General features: G+C 41.7%; 1 protein-coding gene across 1 annotated transcript in view; it reads right to left on the bottom strand.

The window, feature by feature from the left end:
* Window positions 1–10056, bottom strand: part of PAK5 (p21 (RAC1) activated kinase 5) — an 87872-nt gene extending 77816 nt beyond the window's left edge. Inside the window, exons 1-2 of the mRNA XM_077812053.1 lie at window positions 10006–10056; window positions 4629–4710 (exon numbers count right to left, since the gene is read on the bottom strand). Of these exons, the coding sequence (XP_077668179.1) occupies window positions 4629–4710; window positions 10006–10056 (133 nt within the window). The remainder of the gene's footprint in view (window positions 1–4628; window positions 4711–10005) is intronic.
* Between the last annotated feature and the right edge of the window lie 5806 nt (window positions 10057–15862).

Here is a 15862-nt window from a genome sequence, read left to right as displayed (position 1 = left end):
GTGGAGTCAGATGGTGGAATATTTCCCAGGGAATGCCTTAGTGCTGAATGATGACCTAGCATTCGCCTGAGCCCTCAAGGGTTAACACACTGTTGTTAATGTAGCCTCACACTCTACAAGGCAGCACAAATGGAGGGAGGGGAGGCAGCATGGCAGACAGAGACAGAGAAACACACCCTGTGTGTGCGTGAGAGAGAGAGATGAGCATTGCCCCTTTAAGTCTGCTGACGCCACTCTAAGTACATTGCCTTTTTAAGGAGATCAGCCAGTTGAGATAGCAGCTGCTGCTAGCAAGCTCCCTCTGTCCTGAGCCCTGTCGTGCCCACCCCCAGCTCTATGGAGATGGGGTAAGCGGGGGGCAGGAGCAGGGGGGAGGGGGACACCCTGACATTAGTACCCCTCTTCTCCCCCCTACACAGCAAACAGGAGGCTCCTGGGAGCAGCTCCAAGGCAGAGGGCAGGAGCAGCACATGGCAGTGGGTGGAGGGACAGCAGAACTGCTGGCAATTGATAGCCTGCTGGGCGGCTGCTGCACAGGGAACTTAGGGGAGCAGGGAGCTGATGGGGGCGCTGCCGGTCCACCCTGCTTCCAAGCCCCCATCAGCTCGCTCCAACGGGCTGCTCTTCCTGCAAGCAGAGGACAAAGCAGGTGGGTGCCAAACGATGTTATCAGGGAGCATGGCGCAACTTTAAACGAGCATGTTCTCTAATTGATCAGCAACGTAACAATGTTAACCGGGACGACTTTAAGTGAGGAGTCACTGTATGTTTGGCTACGGTAATTTTGGTGCAACACACAGAGCTGGTTGTCCTATTTTTAAACCTGAAACCATGTTCTGCCAAGCAAATCAAACGAAGGCCATGTCTATACGTACAGTGCTGCAGTGGCCAGCTGAACCGAGACAGGTATGATGCTGTAGTATGCGTGGCGAAGACGCTCTATGCCGATGGGCGAGAACCTTGTTGGCATAAAAAAAAACCCCACCAGAGAGCAGCAGAAGCTATGTTGGTGAGAGAAGCTCTCCTGCCGACATAGTGCTGTGCATATGAGTGCTCATGCCAGAGTAATTTAGGTTGCTTGGGTGTGTGTGTGTGGGGGGGGGGGGGGGGGGGTTTATTCACACCCAAGCAACCTAAATTATGTTGGCATAAGCTGTAGTGCAGACATAACCTTTGTTTGCTAATTTTGTTTCAAAGAAATCCACTGAGTCTCAGCTCTGCAGCTGAGATAAGGGCAGGGAAGAAAAGCAGTAAAAGGGTTCTGCATAGCTACTGGGTTTTGTGCACAGTGGTTTTTCTTCTTCCCCCAACCTTAAGAGTATTTTCCCCTCACTGTTTGAAACTGATGTCTATTTTTAATCAAATGCGTGTTCTCTACTGTGCACATACAATTAAAAAAAAAGTTATAATGTCATGCTAAATTTTTAGCTTAAGTGAAAACCACCACAAATATTGGGTGTTGGGGACAGGGGTGTGTGTGTCGGGGGTCGGGGGAGGGGCGGGGGGAAGGGAGAAATCAAAGGAAATAGATGGACCATGTAAACATATGGGCCTGAATGAAAACCTCTAAAGTCAGTGGAAAAATTCCCCTTGGACTTCAGTGGGCTTTGGATCACGCCCCACATGTCACTCATTTTAGAAGGCAGATACAGTCCTCTGCAGTATGGAGGTATTATAGGTTCTCCTGAAGACCTTAAGAAGCCTGTCTTCAAAATGGCAGTAGATTCAAGCATGTCCACTGCCTTTTTAAAAAAAAGTCTGATATTTGTTTTGTCAAAAAAAACAAATAATAACACCCCCCCGGCAAGTGTGCTGTGCCACTGGGCAGGATTTGCAGCTATACTCTCCTGCCTACAGGCAGACAGCCCTTCAGCGGATTAGGTGATTACGGTTTTCTGTATCTCCATTTTCTGTGTCTCTGGTAGTGTTACCAGAGAAGGGGAATTCATGGATTCTAAGTCCAGAAGGGACCATTGTGATCATCTAGTCCAGGGGTTCTCAAACTGAGGGTCGGGACCCCTCAGGGGGTCACGAGGCTATTACAAGAGGGGTCGCAAGCTGTCAACCTCCACCCCAAACCCCGCTTGCCTCCAGCATTTATAATCGTGTTAAAATATAGTTAAAAGTGTGTTTCATTTATTGGGAGGGGGGTCGCACTCAGAGGCTTGTGATGTGAAAGGGGTCACCAGTAAAAAAGTTTGAGACCCACTGATCTAGTCAGACCTCCTGTAGCACACAGGCTAGACAGCTGCCCCCAAAATAATTCTTAGTGCATACCTTTTAGAAAAGCATCCAATCTTGATTTAAAAATGGTTGCACTATGGCCCTTTGTAAATTGTTCCGCTGGTTAATCACCCTCATTCTCAAAAATGTATGCTTGCATGTGTCTAGCTCTAGCTTCCAGCCATTGGATCGTGTTATACCTTCCTCCGCTAGATTAGAAGAGCTGCACTTGTATGAGAAGCTGGCAGAGGGGATTACCAGAGACAGAGAGAGAGAGATAGGAGAAGCCACATGAGGAGAATGGGAGCCTGAGATGAAAGCGGGCCCTAAATGCAAATATAGGAGGAAGAAGGATGAGGTTTGCAAGATGAGGGGATCTAGTGGAGGACTAAAAAAAGTGACCACCACTGGTTGATCTTGTCACAGATCTGACTACAAGAGTGATCAGAAACCGAAAATAACTTTGACACAAGGGATAAGTTTCAAAGAAAATGGAATTGAATTCCCCAGGCTATAAGATAGTATGTAGGTGAATTTAGTGGTTAGGAGTGAGAAGCTGAGGAATGATTTCCCTTTCTGTAACACCCATGTTAGCCTTTATTTGTAAACTTCGGAAACAATATGCCGTAGCTCAGCCACAAGATGCAAGCTTGATGCAGGAATCACTGGGTGACGGACGTTCCTGGATGCAACAGGACCATTGTGTTTCCACTGCAGTGTAAAGCTGGCCACTGAGCGAGTATGTTTAGTCCATGGGCTGCAACTATGGTCCATGGGCTGCAACAGCTGCACTGAGGTAGTCTATATCCTGTCTGGGAGTGAGGGGGTGGAGGAAGGGGAATTCTGCCCCTCTTAGCCCTGCAGAAATCCTCTGTGCTAAGCCCATTCTCAGACTTCACTCATGGGTCAAAGATGTGCCTCTAGATAATTCTTGGTAATGCCTGTGCATTGGTACAGCCGGACTCTGAAGCAATACCACCCCCTCACCTCAGAGGCTGCACACAGGCATAACTAATGTCCAATGGATAACTCAAAAACCTCAAGCTATTATGCCGTTTCCATGAACTGTCAGATGGAAAAACAGGACTACTAGGGGCAACATGGTCAAGAGTGGCCTCTGATTCAGATATCACGCAACTGTGACTTGAACAAGAGAAAGTAGGGGCTCTAATATGCCTTTAAGGCACAGCCACATATTGGGGCTGAGAGAGGGGGGCTCATCACTTCAGGGGGAGCTCTGGCAGAGTCACACCTCAAAAACAGGTAACCTGCCTCCCCGAGCTCCAGGTAATGCAGCCACCGTACCATCCTGGAAGAGGACACAGCATTCTGCTTCACTCCACGCCTGGCCAGTGTGGAACTAGCTGCGGGGCAATTAGTGCTGACTGTGGCACTGATCTTACACACCATAAACACAGGGACTACTACTTTGCTCAGAACCTAGTTCAGGTGTGTAAGGAACGGGTATCCCTTGTGTCCTTCCCCAGACAAAATATCTGCACAGGAAAGCAGGCACACACACTGTCTAAGCCAGTAAAGCATCAGAACAATTATGATGAATGTAGGTCCCAAGTGTTCATTTGTTACCTAGAGGCAGATCTTGTTACTTCTTTGTAGACAATGGTTTTAGACCTCATTAATATTGTTTCTCTCAATTGCTTTTTGAGTACATTCTTAATTATACTATAGGCAGTGAACGTCCTGTTATTCCCTCATCTTTATGATACAGTTTCCTGTACTGCTATCCATTGTATAATCAATCATTGCAATTTAGGCAACAAATAACACACCCCTTATAAAAAGTTCTAGGCACCCTAGCAATTAATCAGATGGAGAATCACAAAATAACTATCCAGCAGCCAAAAAAAAAAAAAAAAAATCAAAGGCAAATAATGAATTCAGCCAGCCAATATATTGCCATATTACAGAATTTTGTCATGCTAGCAATCTCCTATGCATGCAAATAGTCCCACAGGTGAGTAAACATTCATCCATGAGAATAAAAAGTTTGTCAAGCCTTACTCTTGAACTCAATTAAATTTTACCCCAACCTTTTTAAAGTGCCTAACTGACTAAGAGGCTAAGTCCCATACAGGTAAGTGCCTAACTCTAACTGACAGTCAATAGGACTTAGGAATCTAATAGTCTCTTTTGAAAGAGAGACTTAGGAAAAAAGATACATACAGACTGATTCACAGACCACACCAAATAAGCATGCAACATGCTTCATAAAAAACATCTTCTAATCTACCCTGTAGCAGCCTGATCATTTAAATATTTTGTCAAATTGGTCAGTTTCTCAAAAGACACTATATCTCTAAGCAATACAAGTAAGATACATTTAAACAATTACAAGCCATCTGAGACTTGTCATTGTCAGGGTGTTTTTTTAAACCACACAATACCTTGTTTATGGTTGAAAATGCCTTCATTCGCCACACCACAGCACAGCAGGGTGTTTCTTGATAGCTGGCCCATGAGAAATATCTAATAGAGATGCACAATGGAACAAATAAAAAAACCCAAAAGACAATAAGTGTTTGGAGAGAAATAGTAAAAGCTGGTACGGAATTACCAAACTGGGATGTATGTACTCCAGGGAACAATACTCATTCTTCTCACTGTAAACTACTCTTGTACAAGAGCCCATCTCCACATATCGCTTGACATGTTCTTCCTAATTTAGAAGGCTTGTGGCATTCAGTGGATTTTAATGCACAGTAATTTTGAACTGAGCCACCATAAGTAGTTTAAATGAACATATTGTAGGCACTCTATTATCTTTAAATATATATATTAAGTTACCTGCAGGTTCCCTGTCATTTATTGGTTGTCAAGGCGCTCCACATACTAAAAGAAACTAAAGAGATTTAAATATTTGGTTTCTAATTTTTTTTAATAAAAAGTATCCTAGATTTTCAAATATGAATAGTGATTTTGAGTGCCCAATTTAAGACATCTAAAAAGGAGCTTGATTTTTCAGGCAGTGCTGAGCATCCTCCGCTGAATCATGATAAGTTGAGTACCTGAAATTTGGACACACCAAAATCACCAGTTATTTCTGAAAATGAGCCAAGGATGTTTTACTTACTGTTATATTATATTACACTATAAAAATACATTACACTACAGGAGCTGAGAGAAGTCCCCATTTATTCAAATATTTTGAATTAGGAGAAAAATCCAGGCTGTTAGGAAGATGCAAAATTGTCAGGAATAAAGATGGTGGTGATTTATCAGGAGAAAGAAGATATGATACGGTTGGAATGCCTGAAGGGAATGACAAAGCCAGAGGTCTGAAAGATATTTTAATAATAGTTGCACAGGTATGAAATCATAAGTCTGTCAAGAGAGCAGACAAATTGTTTGGAAAGAAGTATTGCAATTTGATATATCAGCTCCCATCTTCTCTGTATTAAGGGCCAGATCTTCAACTGGAGTAAGTTGACATTGGCCTATTGAACTTAGTGTATCAATACCAATTTACATCAGCAGAGAATATGGCACTATGCATTTAGGATACCTTTAAAAATTAACGCTTTCATTTTAATCCACCTAAATCCATTTCACCTACACCTCATTTGCTGGTGGATAGAGACACAGACAGCATTACAAGTGTGCCAGTGACCAGGCAGGTTGCAGATAACAGTTCAGTGTATATTTAATTTAATTCACAGGGAAGATCAAACAAACATTCTGCACATTACAGAGGTTATATTTAGAATTTCTTTTAGTGAGAAGAGTTCCGCCCCGCTTGTACGTGCATACAATTAAAGACAGAAGCAAAGTGGGTAAGCTGGAGCAGAAGTGTCACAGCTTGAGTTTGGCTCTCCGACCACCCACAGGGGGACTCCAGGAGCACAGGATACGTTTGAAGACATGTGTCGTGTGACTATGCATCCCTAACAAGCAGGATGTGGAAGAGTGGTTTTACAGGTAAGAGACAGGGACCAAAAGAGATGCTGGTTTAATTTCTGGCTCTGCCACCAACTCCCTAATGTGAACTTGGACAAGTCATTTAATCTTTGTGCCTCAGTTCCCCCATTTGTGAAATGGGAATGATACTACTTCTTCCCTACTCCCCCATCTTTATTCATCTATTTAGACAGCAAATTCTTTGGTACAGGGACTAGATATTTGTATAACACCTAGAACAATGGGGAGCGGATCTAAGCTGCAGCTTTCTGGCACCATGATAAGCAAACAACAGTGCAGATTAGTCATGGCAGGAGAATAAGCAGTCCTCTCAAATGTTGAAGTGGGTGCTATGGCCAACCACAATATCAGCACACAGTTACCACCACTTCTGTGACAATAGTACAAACCTATTGTGGGTGCCAAACATCTTTTGATGATCTGGGCTATACAATAATACATACTGCATATATCTTAAAGTGTGGTTTCAGAGTAACAGCCGTGTTAGTCTGTATTCGCAAAAAGAAAAGGAGGACTTGTGGCACCTTAGAGCTGTAGCTCACGAAAGCTTATGCTCAGATAAATTGGTTAGTCTCTAAGGTGCCACAAGTCCTCCTTATCTTAATGTGTGTAATACTACTCATACAGAAAGGTAATCTCAGCCTTCGTGGAAAAAGGATTGCCTTCATTTTTCACTTTTTAGGATGGTCTATGTTATGTTGGCTATCGAGGACCTGTTCTCTGGTCTCCACCCATTTTTGGAGTACACTTTCCATTAAGACAACTTTTATAGGTAACTATTGATAATCAGTGATTAATAGACACGTTTTCTAAGAAATCAGAAATTAATAGACATGCTTTCTAAGAAATTACGGCAATCTGTATTAGATATTGTAGGGTTGCTATAAGCATAAAAGTTCATTTGCATTCCAGTCTAAGGGCTTTGCAGCAGGTGGCTGCACATTTAATCATTTTAAAAAATTAACCCCACCCAAAATATTATAAATTAACCCTAACAAATGTGGTGATAGTTATAGAAAGATATTAAACCTTTTTACAGGTTTATCATCTTAATTGAAGGTAGCCGTGTAGCACGGCACAGTGTACCTACTAAAGTATGCCTGGAAGAAAAACATTTGTAAACTCTACAGTGAAGTGCAGATGCTTACATCAAATTGTTACTACTTAAATATTTGTCTCTATTGCTCTGTAAGAGCATTTGGAAAGTCAATTATCCTCTCTTTCCTTACTATATATTGTCAAGCAATATAATGGTTCTTCCTGAAATGTTTCCTAGAGCTCATTCTTTCATCCAACTACTCCAGAAAACTTCCCACAATCTTTTGTGAAGAACACTGAATTATTATAAAATACTGTTCACTTAATCCTTCCCATTAGGACATTCAGTGATCACGGAAACTCAGAAAAGTCTTAGTGCCATGGCATGCAAATATTTTAGGGCTAAATGAGATGTGTCTCCTATACGTTGGATTTTTAAAATACTATTTGTCATTCTGACTAATGGGTATTACTCATCCTTGATTTAACTGCTTGGTATTGATGCGAGTAAGTTTTGATAAAAGTAAGCTTTTTGGAGAAATCCAGATCTTTCACCCTACTGCTCTTTCTAGGAGACTTCTGTAGCCATCAAAAAAATGCCAAGAACAAGCAACATGATCTGACACAGAGTTAACAAGAACTAGATTGGATGTTAGTAATGGGAAATTACATTTTCATCTCTCTAAAATCAGTAGCCATTGAAAACTCTCATTAGTTGATGTTTATTCAATGACCTGTATGAAACAGCTTTTGGTCTCAATCCAGTGGACAGGTGTCTGCATCCCAGACTGCCTCAATGACACTTGAAAACAAAGGCCATGGATTAAAATTCACATGGAGGCGGATCTACTTTTCCCATCTAGAATGGTCCCTCAGAAGAAGCATTCCGTCAGTGAGTTGTAAGACACCTTGCTGTGCCTAACTTTTTTCTGTCTTTGGGAACAGCATGTTCTACCTGAACGGTACAATTAGATTTTTCTGGAATGAGGCAAAGGGACACTTTGGGCCTGCAAAACAAACAAACAAACAAACAAAAAAACCCCAAAACAAAACAAAAAACCATAACAAACAAACAAACAAACAAACAAAAAACGAGGGGAGTTGACAAGACAAAGCTCTCAGCTTTGAACAGATGAGATGAGATGGTTACCAGGAAAATCAATTTAAAAAGTAACCAAAGTAGCTGCTGAACAACCAAATCCAGAGTTAATACAGCTTTGAAATTTTCAGGGAAACTGTCAAAATGTCAGTACATCCCTGGGTATAATCTTTATGGTTGACCGAGCTAGCTGTATTCCCTCCGGGGAATCCTTGGACTTCGCTGAATTACAATTTTGCAGAGAATGTCTAGAAGGAGGTACCTGGGGCCTTTTGGGTTGTGCGTATGTTGGCTTGGAAGGATTTGATTTCTATTGGTGAAATAAATATTTATCAAATGCACACAAACTGAGGGAAAAATATTTGCATTGATAAAAGAAATTTACAGACAGGCAAAGTGAGAAAAATGCTGCTTAAGAACTTAGTTTGAGTTAAGGATATGTATATAGCATATTTTGATGTGGTGTTCATAGATTCATAGATATTTAGGTCAGAAGGGACCATTATGATCATCCAGTCCGACCTCCTGCACAACGCAGGCCACAGAATTTCACCCACCCACTCCTGCAAAAAACCTCACACCTATATCTGTGCTATTGAAGTCCTCAAATCGTAGTTTAAAGACTTCAAGGAGCAGAGAATCCTCCAGCAAGTGACCCGTGCCCCATGCTACAGAGGAAGGTGAAAAACCTCCAGGGCCTCTTCCAATCTGCCCTGGAGGAAAATTCCTTCCCGACCCCAAATATGGCAATCAGCTAAACCCTGAGCATATGGGCAAGATTCATCAACCAGATACTACAGAAAATTCTTTCCTGGGTAACTCGGATCCCACCCCATCTAATATCCCATCACAGGCCATTGGGTCTATTTACCATGAATATTTAATTACCAAAACCATGTTATCCCATCATACCATCTCCTCCATAAACTTATCGAGTTTAATCTTAAAGCCAGATAGATCTTTTGCCCCCACTGCTTCCCTTGGAAGGCTATTCCAAAACTTCACTCCTCTGATGGTTAGAAACCTTCGTCTAATTTCTAGTCTAAATTTCCTGGTGGCCAGTTTATATCCATTTGTTCTTGTGTCCGCATTGGTACTGAGCTTAAATAATTCCAAAATTGACAATTTGTTTTTTACTTATTATAATCACTTTAAATTCTTGAATCTCAACATCAATAATGGTTTGACTTGCCCCCCATAATTTTGCACAACTGAACATTTCAACCTATTATTGGAAAATACACAAAAAAACAAACATCAATAGTAATCTCTCTCTCCCCCACTCTCCCCAATGTAATTCTGCCAAGCCTAAAAATATAACTTCAGAGGAAACTCTGTAAAGCAGTGTGCAAAGGCAGGTAAAATCCTCTCCAGTAGTTTGAGAACCCTTATTTTTTTTGATGGGGAGGAAAGATTGCACTTCAGAGAGGTTGTGTTCTCTTCATATCTTTAATGGGAACTACATGCAGTTTTGCCTCAGAAATCTCTGGCCAAGATGAAGGGTCTTTTACTGTCTTTTGCCCTGAAAGAATTCAAATCTAACTATGTCAACGTGTGTCAAAGGAAGGCCTCAAACATGCTTGCCCATGACAATGGAGTGCCAGACTGGTATAAGAACCGGAATAAATAGAATAGAAACCTTGTGTCTAATGGAAAACCCCCACTATAAACAGAGGGGGGTAGTTCTAGATGTCAAAAGCTTCACTTACCTCTTGAGTGGCCTCTAATTCTAGACTGGTAGCTGCCTGCACGATGGCCATATTCTAAATACTGTAACTAGACCTCAGGGCTCTGACAGGCATGTATCCCTTGATTCAGAGTATTCAATTCAGATTCCTCCTAAGGAAAGGATTCCGGCTGCAGCAGTGATCATCTGCACAGTGAAGCATGGGTGCCCTTCTTTTGCGCCGGTTTTTTTCACCACATGTGATTGGTTTTGTGCGAACGATACAAAATATCAGAGTTTCTGCTAGTGTTCCTGTCCCTCCCTGAAGCACAGATTGCAGCTGCAAACATATGGCCCTGATAAAAAAAAACAAAAAACCCAAAACAAAATCCATCTTTGTGTGATTCTTACCCGTTGCTGGTCAGCTGAGCTAACCAAGTTCCAACCCAGTACTTGAGAATTAGTGTACTGAGGGGGACAACACTTTTTTATCATCCCATTTGTGTTTTTAACTGTATGTATTCTTTCACCGCTACTACCACCACATCGATTCCTTGGGGAAGAAGAGAATATGTAGTTCTTTAAGGAACGTTTTCCTATTAAGTCACCAATACTGAATGATTGCAGATGATGGTTAGTAAGTGAAGTGGACCCAATATAAATAGATTTTAGGGCCCAAAATTACAGGTGGGTACCATATATTTCCGATTTGAGAAGATGGTATGCTGGGGAATTCCCCTCCTCCCCAAAACATCAGAAATGGCCCCAACTAGAGATGGGATGCTGGATAGGGTGGGCCAGTGCTCGGAGGTAGCATCGAGCATCTTCTCTCTCATGTACTTTGCTGGCTGGTTCTTGCTCAGAGTCTAATGGATCGCCATATGTGGCATCAAGAAACAATTCGCCCACCCCATCACCATAGTGGGTGAGCATTTCACAACCTTTACATTTATTTATCCTCAACACCCTCCACGAGGTAGGGTAATGTGGTTATCCCCACTTTACAGATGGGGAATAGAGGCACAAAGAAGCTAAGTGACTTGCTCCAGGTCTCAAAGTCTGTGGCAGAGCAGGGAATTGAATCCAAGTCTCCCAAGTCCTCGGCTTAATGCCCTAATCACTAGACCATGCTTCCTATTATTTAAGGAGTACTGCAGTGCCTACAGTCCCCCACTAAGATGAAGGCTACACAGTGCAAGACCTTATACAAACACAGTGAGACACGGCTGGTCTTGGAGAGTTACAGTTCAGATAACAGAGACAGGAGAAAGGATCGAGGTGGGGGCAAGAGCAGCAGAGGGGAAGTGATGCAGCAGGTGAGTGACAGAACTGGGAACAGAACCCAGACCGCCTTGCTCAAGCAGCCAGCCTGCTCAGACAATTCTGTGCTTTGGGAGGGGTCACTTTAACATCCTTCAAGTGATCTTCCATTGTTATCAGTCTGGCGGCAAAAGTTCATTTAAAACCATCACAAACTGGTGGCGAACAAAGAAACTGATGGGGAAGATATGTAATTAAACACACAAATATACTGTATTTATGTCAGGAAATTTCACCACTGTATTATAGACCTCTTCTGATTGAGTGTGGTTTTACAAGCATGAGTTTAGGAGGGCTGCATTACTCAATGCGAGGCATTTCAAACCAGTGGTGATAAAACCTCTGCAGTACCAGCCTGTTGTTCTCTATATGCCATGATGTCACAGAACAGCTATTCTATTATTTTACTGAGATTTTACAAAGTGTTATTGGGATTACTTGTCACAGCTCTCCTGTAAAACCTAACAACTCACTTAGCATAGGTCCTCTGTACAGTGCTCATGGCCTGGTGTAAAGTGTTGACCGTGAACTAAAATAGCTCCTTTCCACCTAACAATAGCTGATTTTAAGGTCAGTATTTCAGGTCTCTTCAGGGCTAGAAGGAAATTTATGTCTTCTAGGAAGCTGGCAATCTGCCCTTTCCAATGGTTTGAAGCTTGTTTTTGGCTCCTCAGGGTTGTGAGACACTGAACCTTAAACCTACTGCTAGTGCAGAACTTAATATCATCCAACCCAGGCCTCAGGCTCTGTTTGGCACTTTGAGAATGGGAAATAGGGAACATTCTTCTGCTAAGTTGCTTAAAATTTAAAATAGAGGATGGTTTGAAGCTACTTGTTGGAGATTTGGAATGTGTACAAGTAAACGGAATAACTGAAGAGCAAATCCCATTAACTCCACCACCGATGGGCACAGGTCTGACAGACAGTGGAAGTGGAGCAGGTGACTGAACTGGAGTGGAGCTTCATCGGACTCCATTCCCACCAGCATTGAAAGAGGTTTTGGGGATGAGGTTAGGGAAGGGCTGGGGAATCCCTAATTACACAAACCCAACTGCTAAACTCCTGTGGGCAGAGGGTAGATAGGGGGAGAACAGAGAGGGGAGCAGACGTGACATGTTGTTTGCCCCATGGAGGGAGCAGCCCTTTCATATGGCAAGCAGGAGGAGTACCAAGCTGTCAGAATCAGTTCTGAGTTCAGAAACAATGAAAATCCCAAAGCTGCAGATAACAGTGCTTGGTTTGTTCTCCTCCCACCCACCCCTCCCACCACAAGGTTACTTATTATTCCATCACTTGCAAAACAAGGAAATTTAGTACAGCATCAGCAATTTCAGACAACAATGTCACATAAATCAAACAGTATAATAGTGGTCTGTGCTGGCAAATGATACTTGGGTTGATGTGTACTGATAAACAGGAAACATTTGATTCACCAGCATAGTGTTTTTCATAAAACAAAGCCATTCAATAGATACAATTCTGACTTTATCTTAAGAGAAAAGCCAAAAAACAGAAACAAGAAAACTCCACCATTCTAGACTGCAGAGGCAGCAAGACGAGGAATTTGAGATTCTCAAAACAAACAAAAAAAAAGTTTGCACTGTATTTCACTGTTTTCATGACCCTCAGGCTCTGGGGGAAGGGCTTGTATTGCATGTTTATTCTGGATGGTGCTGAAATACAAATGAAAGGATGCGTATTGAAGAGGTGAACCTATTTGTGTTTTCTTTTGCCACTAAGTGTCCAGTTCTATCGCCTCCCTTTAAATACTTGCAAGTATCCTGGATTCCAAAGAGCGTGGAATCACCAAGAGTGGGAAGTTTTTACATTGTCCCTCTAAGTACCCTTCCAGAGGACAGTAGTTCATGACAGATTGTGGCAGCCCGCAGTTAACAATACCCTATGCTGGGAGGACATTATAAGTACTTGTTTGTGGAAGGGCATAAAATAAAGAGCAAGCAAGAACAGACTTGGAGTCATGAGGTCATTGGCTTTGCCTAACTATATGGTGAGGCAGTAATCCAGGCAGGATGGCTCCTCCGAGAATCCGGGTATGTCCTTCCCCCATAGATCCCCTGCATTTGGGAGATCTCCACCCATGCTAGATCTGCAGAGGATCATTTCTAGGGAACCTCACCTAGTTTCCTGCTTCACTGGCCACTTAAAGGGCTTGTCTTCACTATGGGGGTAAGTCGACCTAAGTTACACTACTCCAACTACTCAAGATTGGTTAGTCTCTAAGGTGCCACAAGTACTCATTTCCTTTTTTATTCCAGCTATGTGAATACCATAGCTGAAGTCAACATAGCTTAGGTCAATTTACCCCGGTGTCTTCACTGCGTCGACTGGAGACGCTCTCCGGTCGACTTCCCTTACTCTTGGGGAGCTGGAGAACCGGGGTCAACCGGAGAGCGCTCTGCTGTCGACTTAACAGGTTTTCACTAGATTGCAGCAGCGTCGATCTCCCTGTAGTGAAGACCAGCCTGTGGTAACCTACATCAGGTGCCCCACTTATAAAATTCTCCTGGGAGCAATCAAATTTTAGATGATTTCATGACGAAGACAGGGAATTGCCCTTTTAACAAACATGATAGCTCTTGTCCCAAGCCAAATTTATCTTTTCTCTGGAACTTCAGACAACTATGTAGTCAAACAAAGGACCCATTTCACATGACATGCATGAACAATGTACATGTTGATTGTGTTACTCTCCTGGGCAGAAATCTTTGCAATAGCAAAATGCTGCCTAATTCCCCTCCCCTGCCCAATTCTGATAATATAAATACACGTGGGTTAAAGCTGAGCTAACAAACCCACAGCTAGGAAGTAATTAATTAAGATGAAGGTAGACGGGTAAAAGGTAGAACACCAGAAGCTAATCAGTGACAAAAGCCATCTCCCCACTTTCTTAAAACAATCATGATGTGAACAATACCAAAGTACCTTTGCTTTTTGTCTAAAAACACCTTTAAAAGTAAAAGTGAAAATTCTGAATATTGGTAAAGATTAGGGCTGTCAAGTGATTAAAAAAATTAATCGCGATTAATCACACAATTAATTGCACTGTTAAACAATAGAATACCATTTATTTAAATATTTTTGGACGTTTTCAAATATATTGATTTCAATTACAACAGAATACAAAGTGTACAGTGCTCACTTTATTTTTTGATTATAAACATTTGCACTGTAAAAACAACAGTTTTTCAATTCACCTAATACAAGTACTGTAATGCAATCTCTATCATGAAAGTTGAATTTACAAATGTAGATGTACAAAAAACTCTGCATTCAAAAATAAAACAATGTAAAACTTTAGAGCCTACAAGTCCAATCAGTCCTACTTCTTTGTTCAGCCAATTACTCAGACAAACAAGTTTGTTTACATTTGTAGAAGATAATGCTGCCCACTTCTTGCTTACAATGTCACTGAAAGTGAGAACAGGCATTCGCATGGCAGTGTTGTAGCTAGTGTCACAAGGTATTTATATGCCAGATGCACTAAAGATTCATATGTCCCTTCATGTTTCAACCACCTTTCCAGGGGACACGCGTCCATGTTGATTATGGGTTCTGCTTGATAAGCATCCAAAGCTGTGTTGACCAATGCATGTTCATTTTTATCATCATGAGACAGATGCCATCAGCAGAAGGTTGATTTTCTTTTTTGGTGGTTTGGGTTCTGTGGTTTCTGCATCAGAGTGTTGCTCTTTTAAGACTTCTGAAAGCATGCTCTACACCTCATCCCTCTCAGATTTTGGAAGGCACTTCAGATTCTTAAACCTTGGGTAAAGTGCTGTAGCTATCTTTAGAAATTTCACATTGCTATCTTCTTTGCATTGTTTTAAAATTTGCAGTGAAAGTGTTCTTAAAATGAACAACATGAGCTGGGTCATCATCCAAGACTGCTAGAACATGAAAATATAGCAGAATGAGGGTAAAACAGAGTAGGAGTCATGCAATTCTCCCCCAAGGAGTTAAGTCACAAATTTAATTAACGCATTATTTTTTTGAACAAGTGTCATCAGCTTGGAAGCATGTCCTCTGGAACGATGGCCGAAGCATGAAGAGGCATATAAATCTTTAACGCACCTGGCAAATAAATATCTTGCGACACCAGCTAGAACAGTGCCATGTGAGTGCCTGTTTTCACTTTCAGGTTACATTGTAATTAAGAAGTGGGCAGCATTATCTCCCGTAAATGTAAACAAACTTATTTCTCTTAGCAATAGGCTGAACAAGTAGGACTGGGTGGACACGTAGCCTCTAAAGTTTTACATTGTTTTGTTTTTGAGTGTAGTTATGTAACAAAAAACCCCTACATTTGTAAGCTGCACTTTCATGAGAAAGAGATTGCACTACAGTACTTGTATGAGGTGAACTGAAAAATACTATTCCTTTTATCATTTTTGCAGTGGAAATATTTGTAATCAAAAATATAAAGTGAGCACTGTACACTTTGTATTCTGCGTTGTAATTGAACTAGATATATTTGAAAATGTAGAAAAACATCCAAAATATTTAATAAATTTCAGTTAGTATTCTACTGATTAACAGAGCAATTAATCGTGTTTATTTTT

The sequence above is a fragment of the Eretmochelys imbricata genome, chromosome 3 (assembly GCF_965152235.1).
Source record: "Eretmochelys imbricata isolate rEreImb1 chromosome 3, rEreImb1.hap1, whole genome shotgun sequence".
NCBI lineage: Eukaryota > Metazoa > Chordata > Testudines > Cheloniidae > Eretmochelys > Eretmochelys imbricata.
The sequence above is the reverse complement of the archived record's forward strand: the minus strand, read 5'-3'. Positions and strand labels throughout refer to the sequence as shown.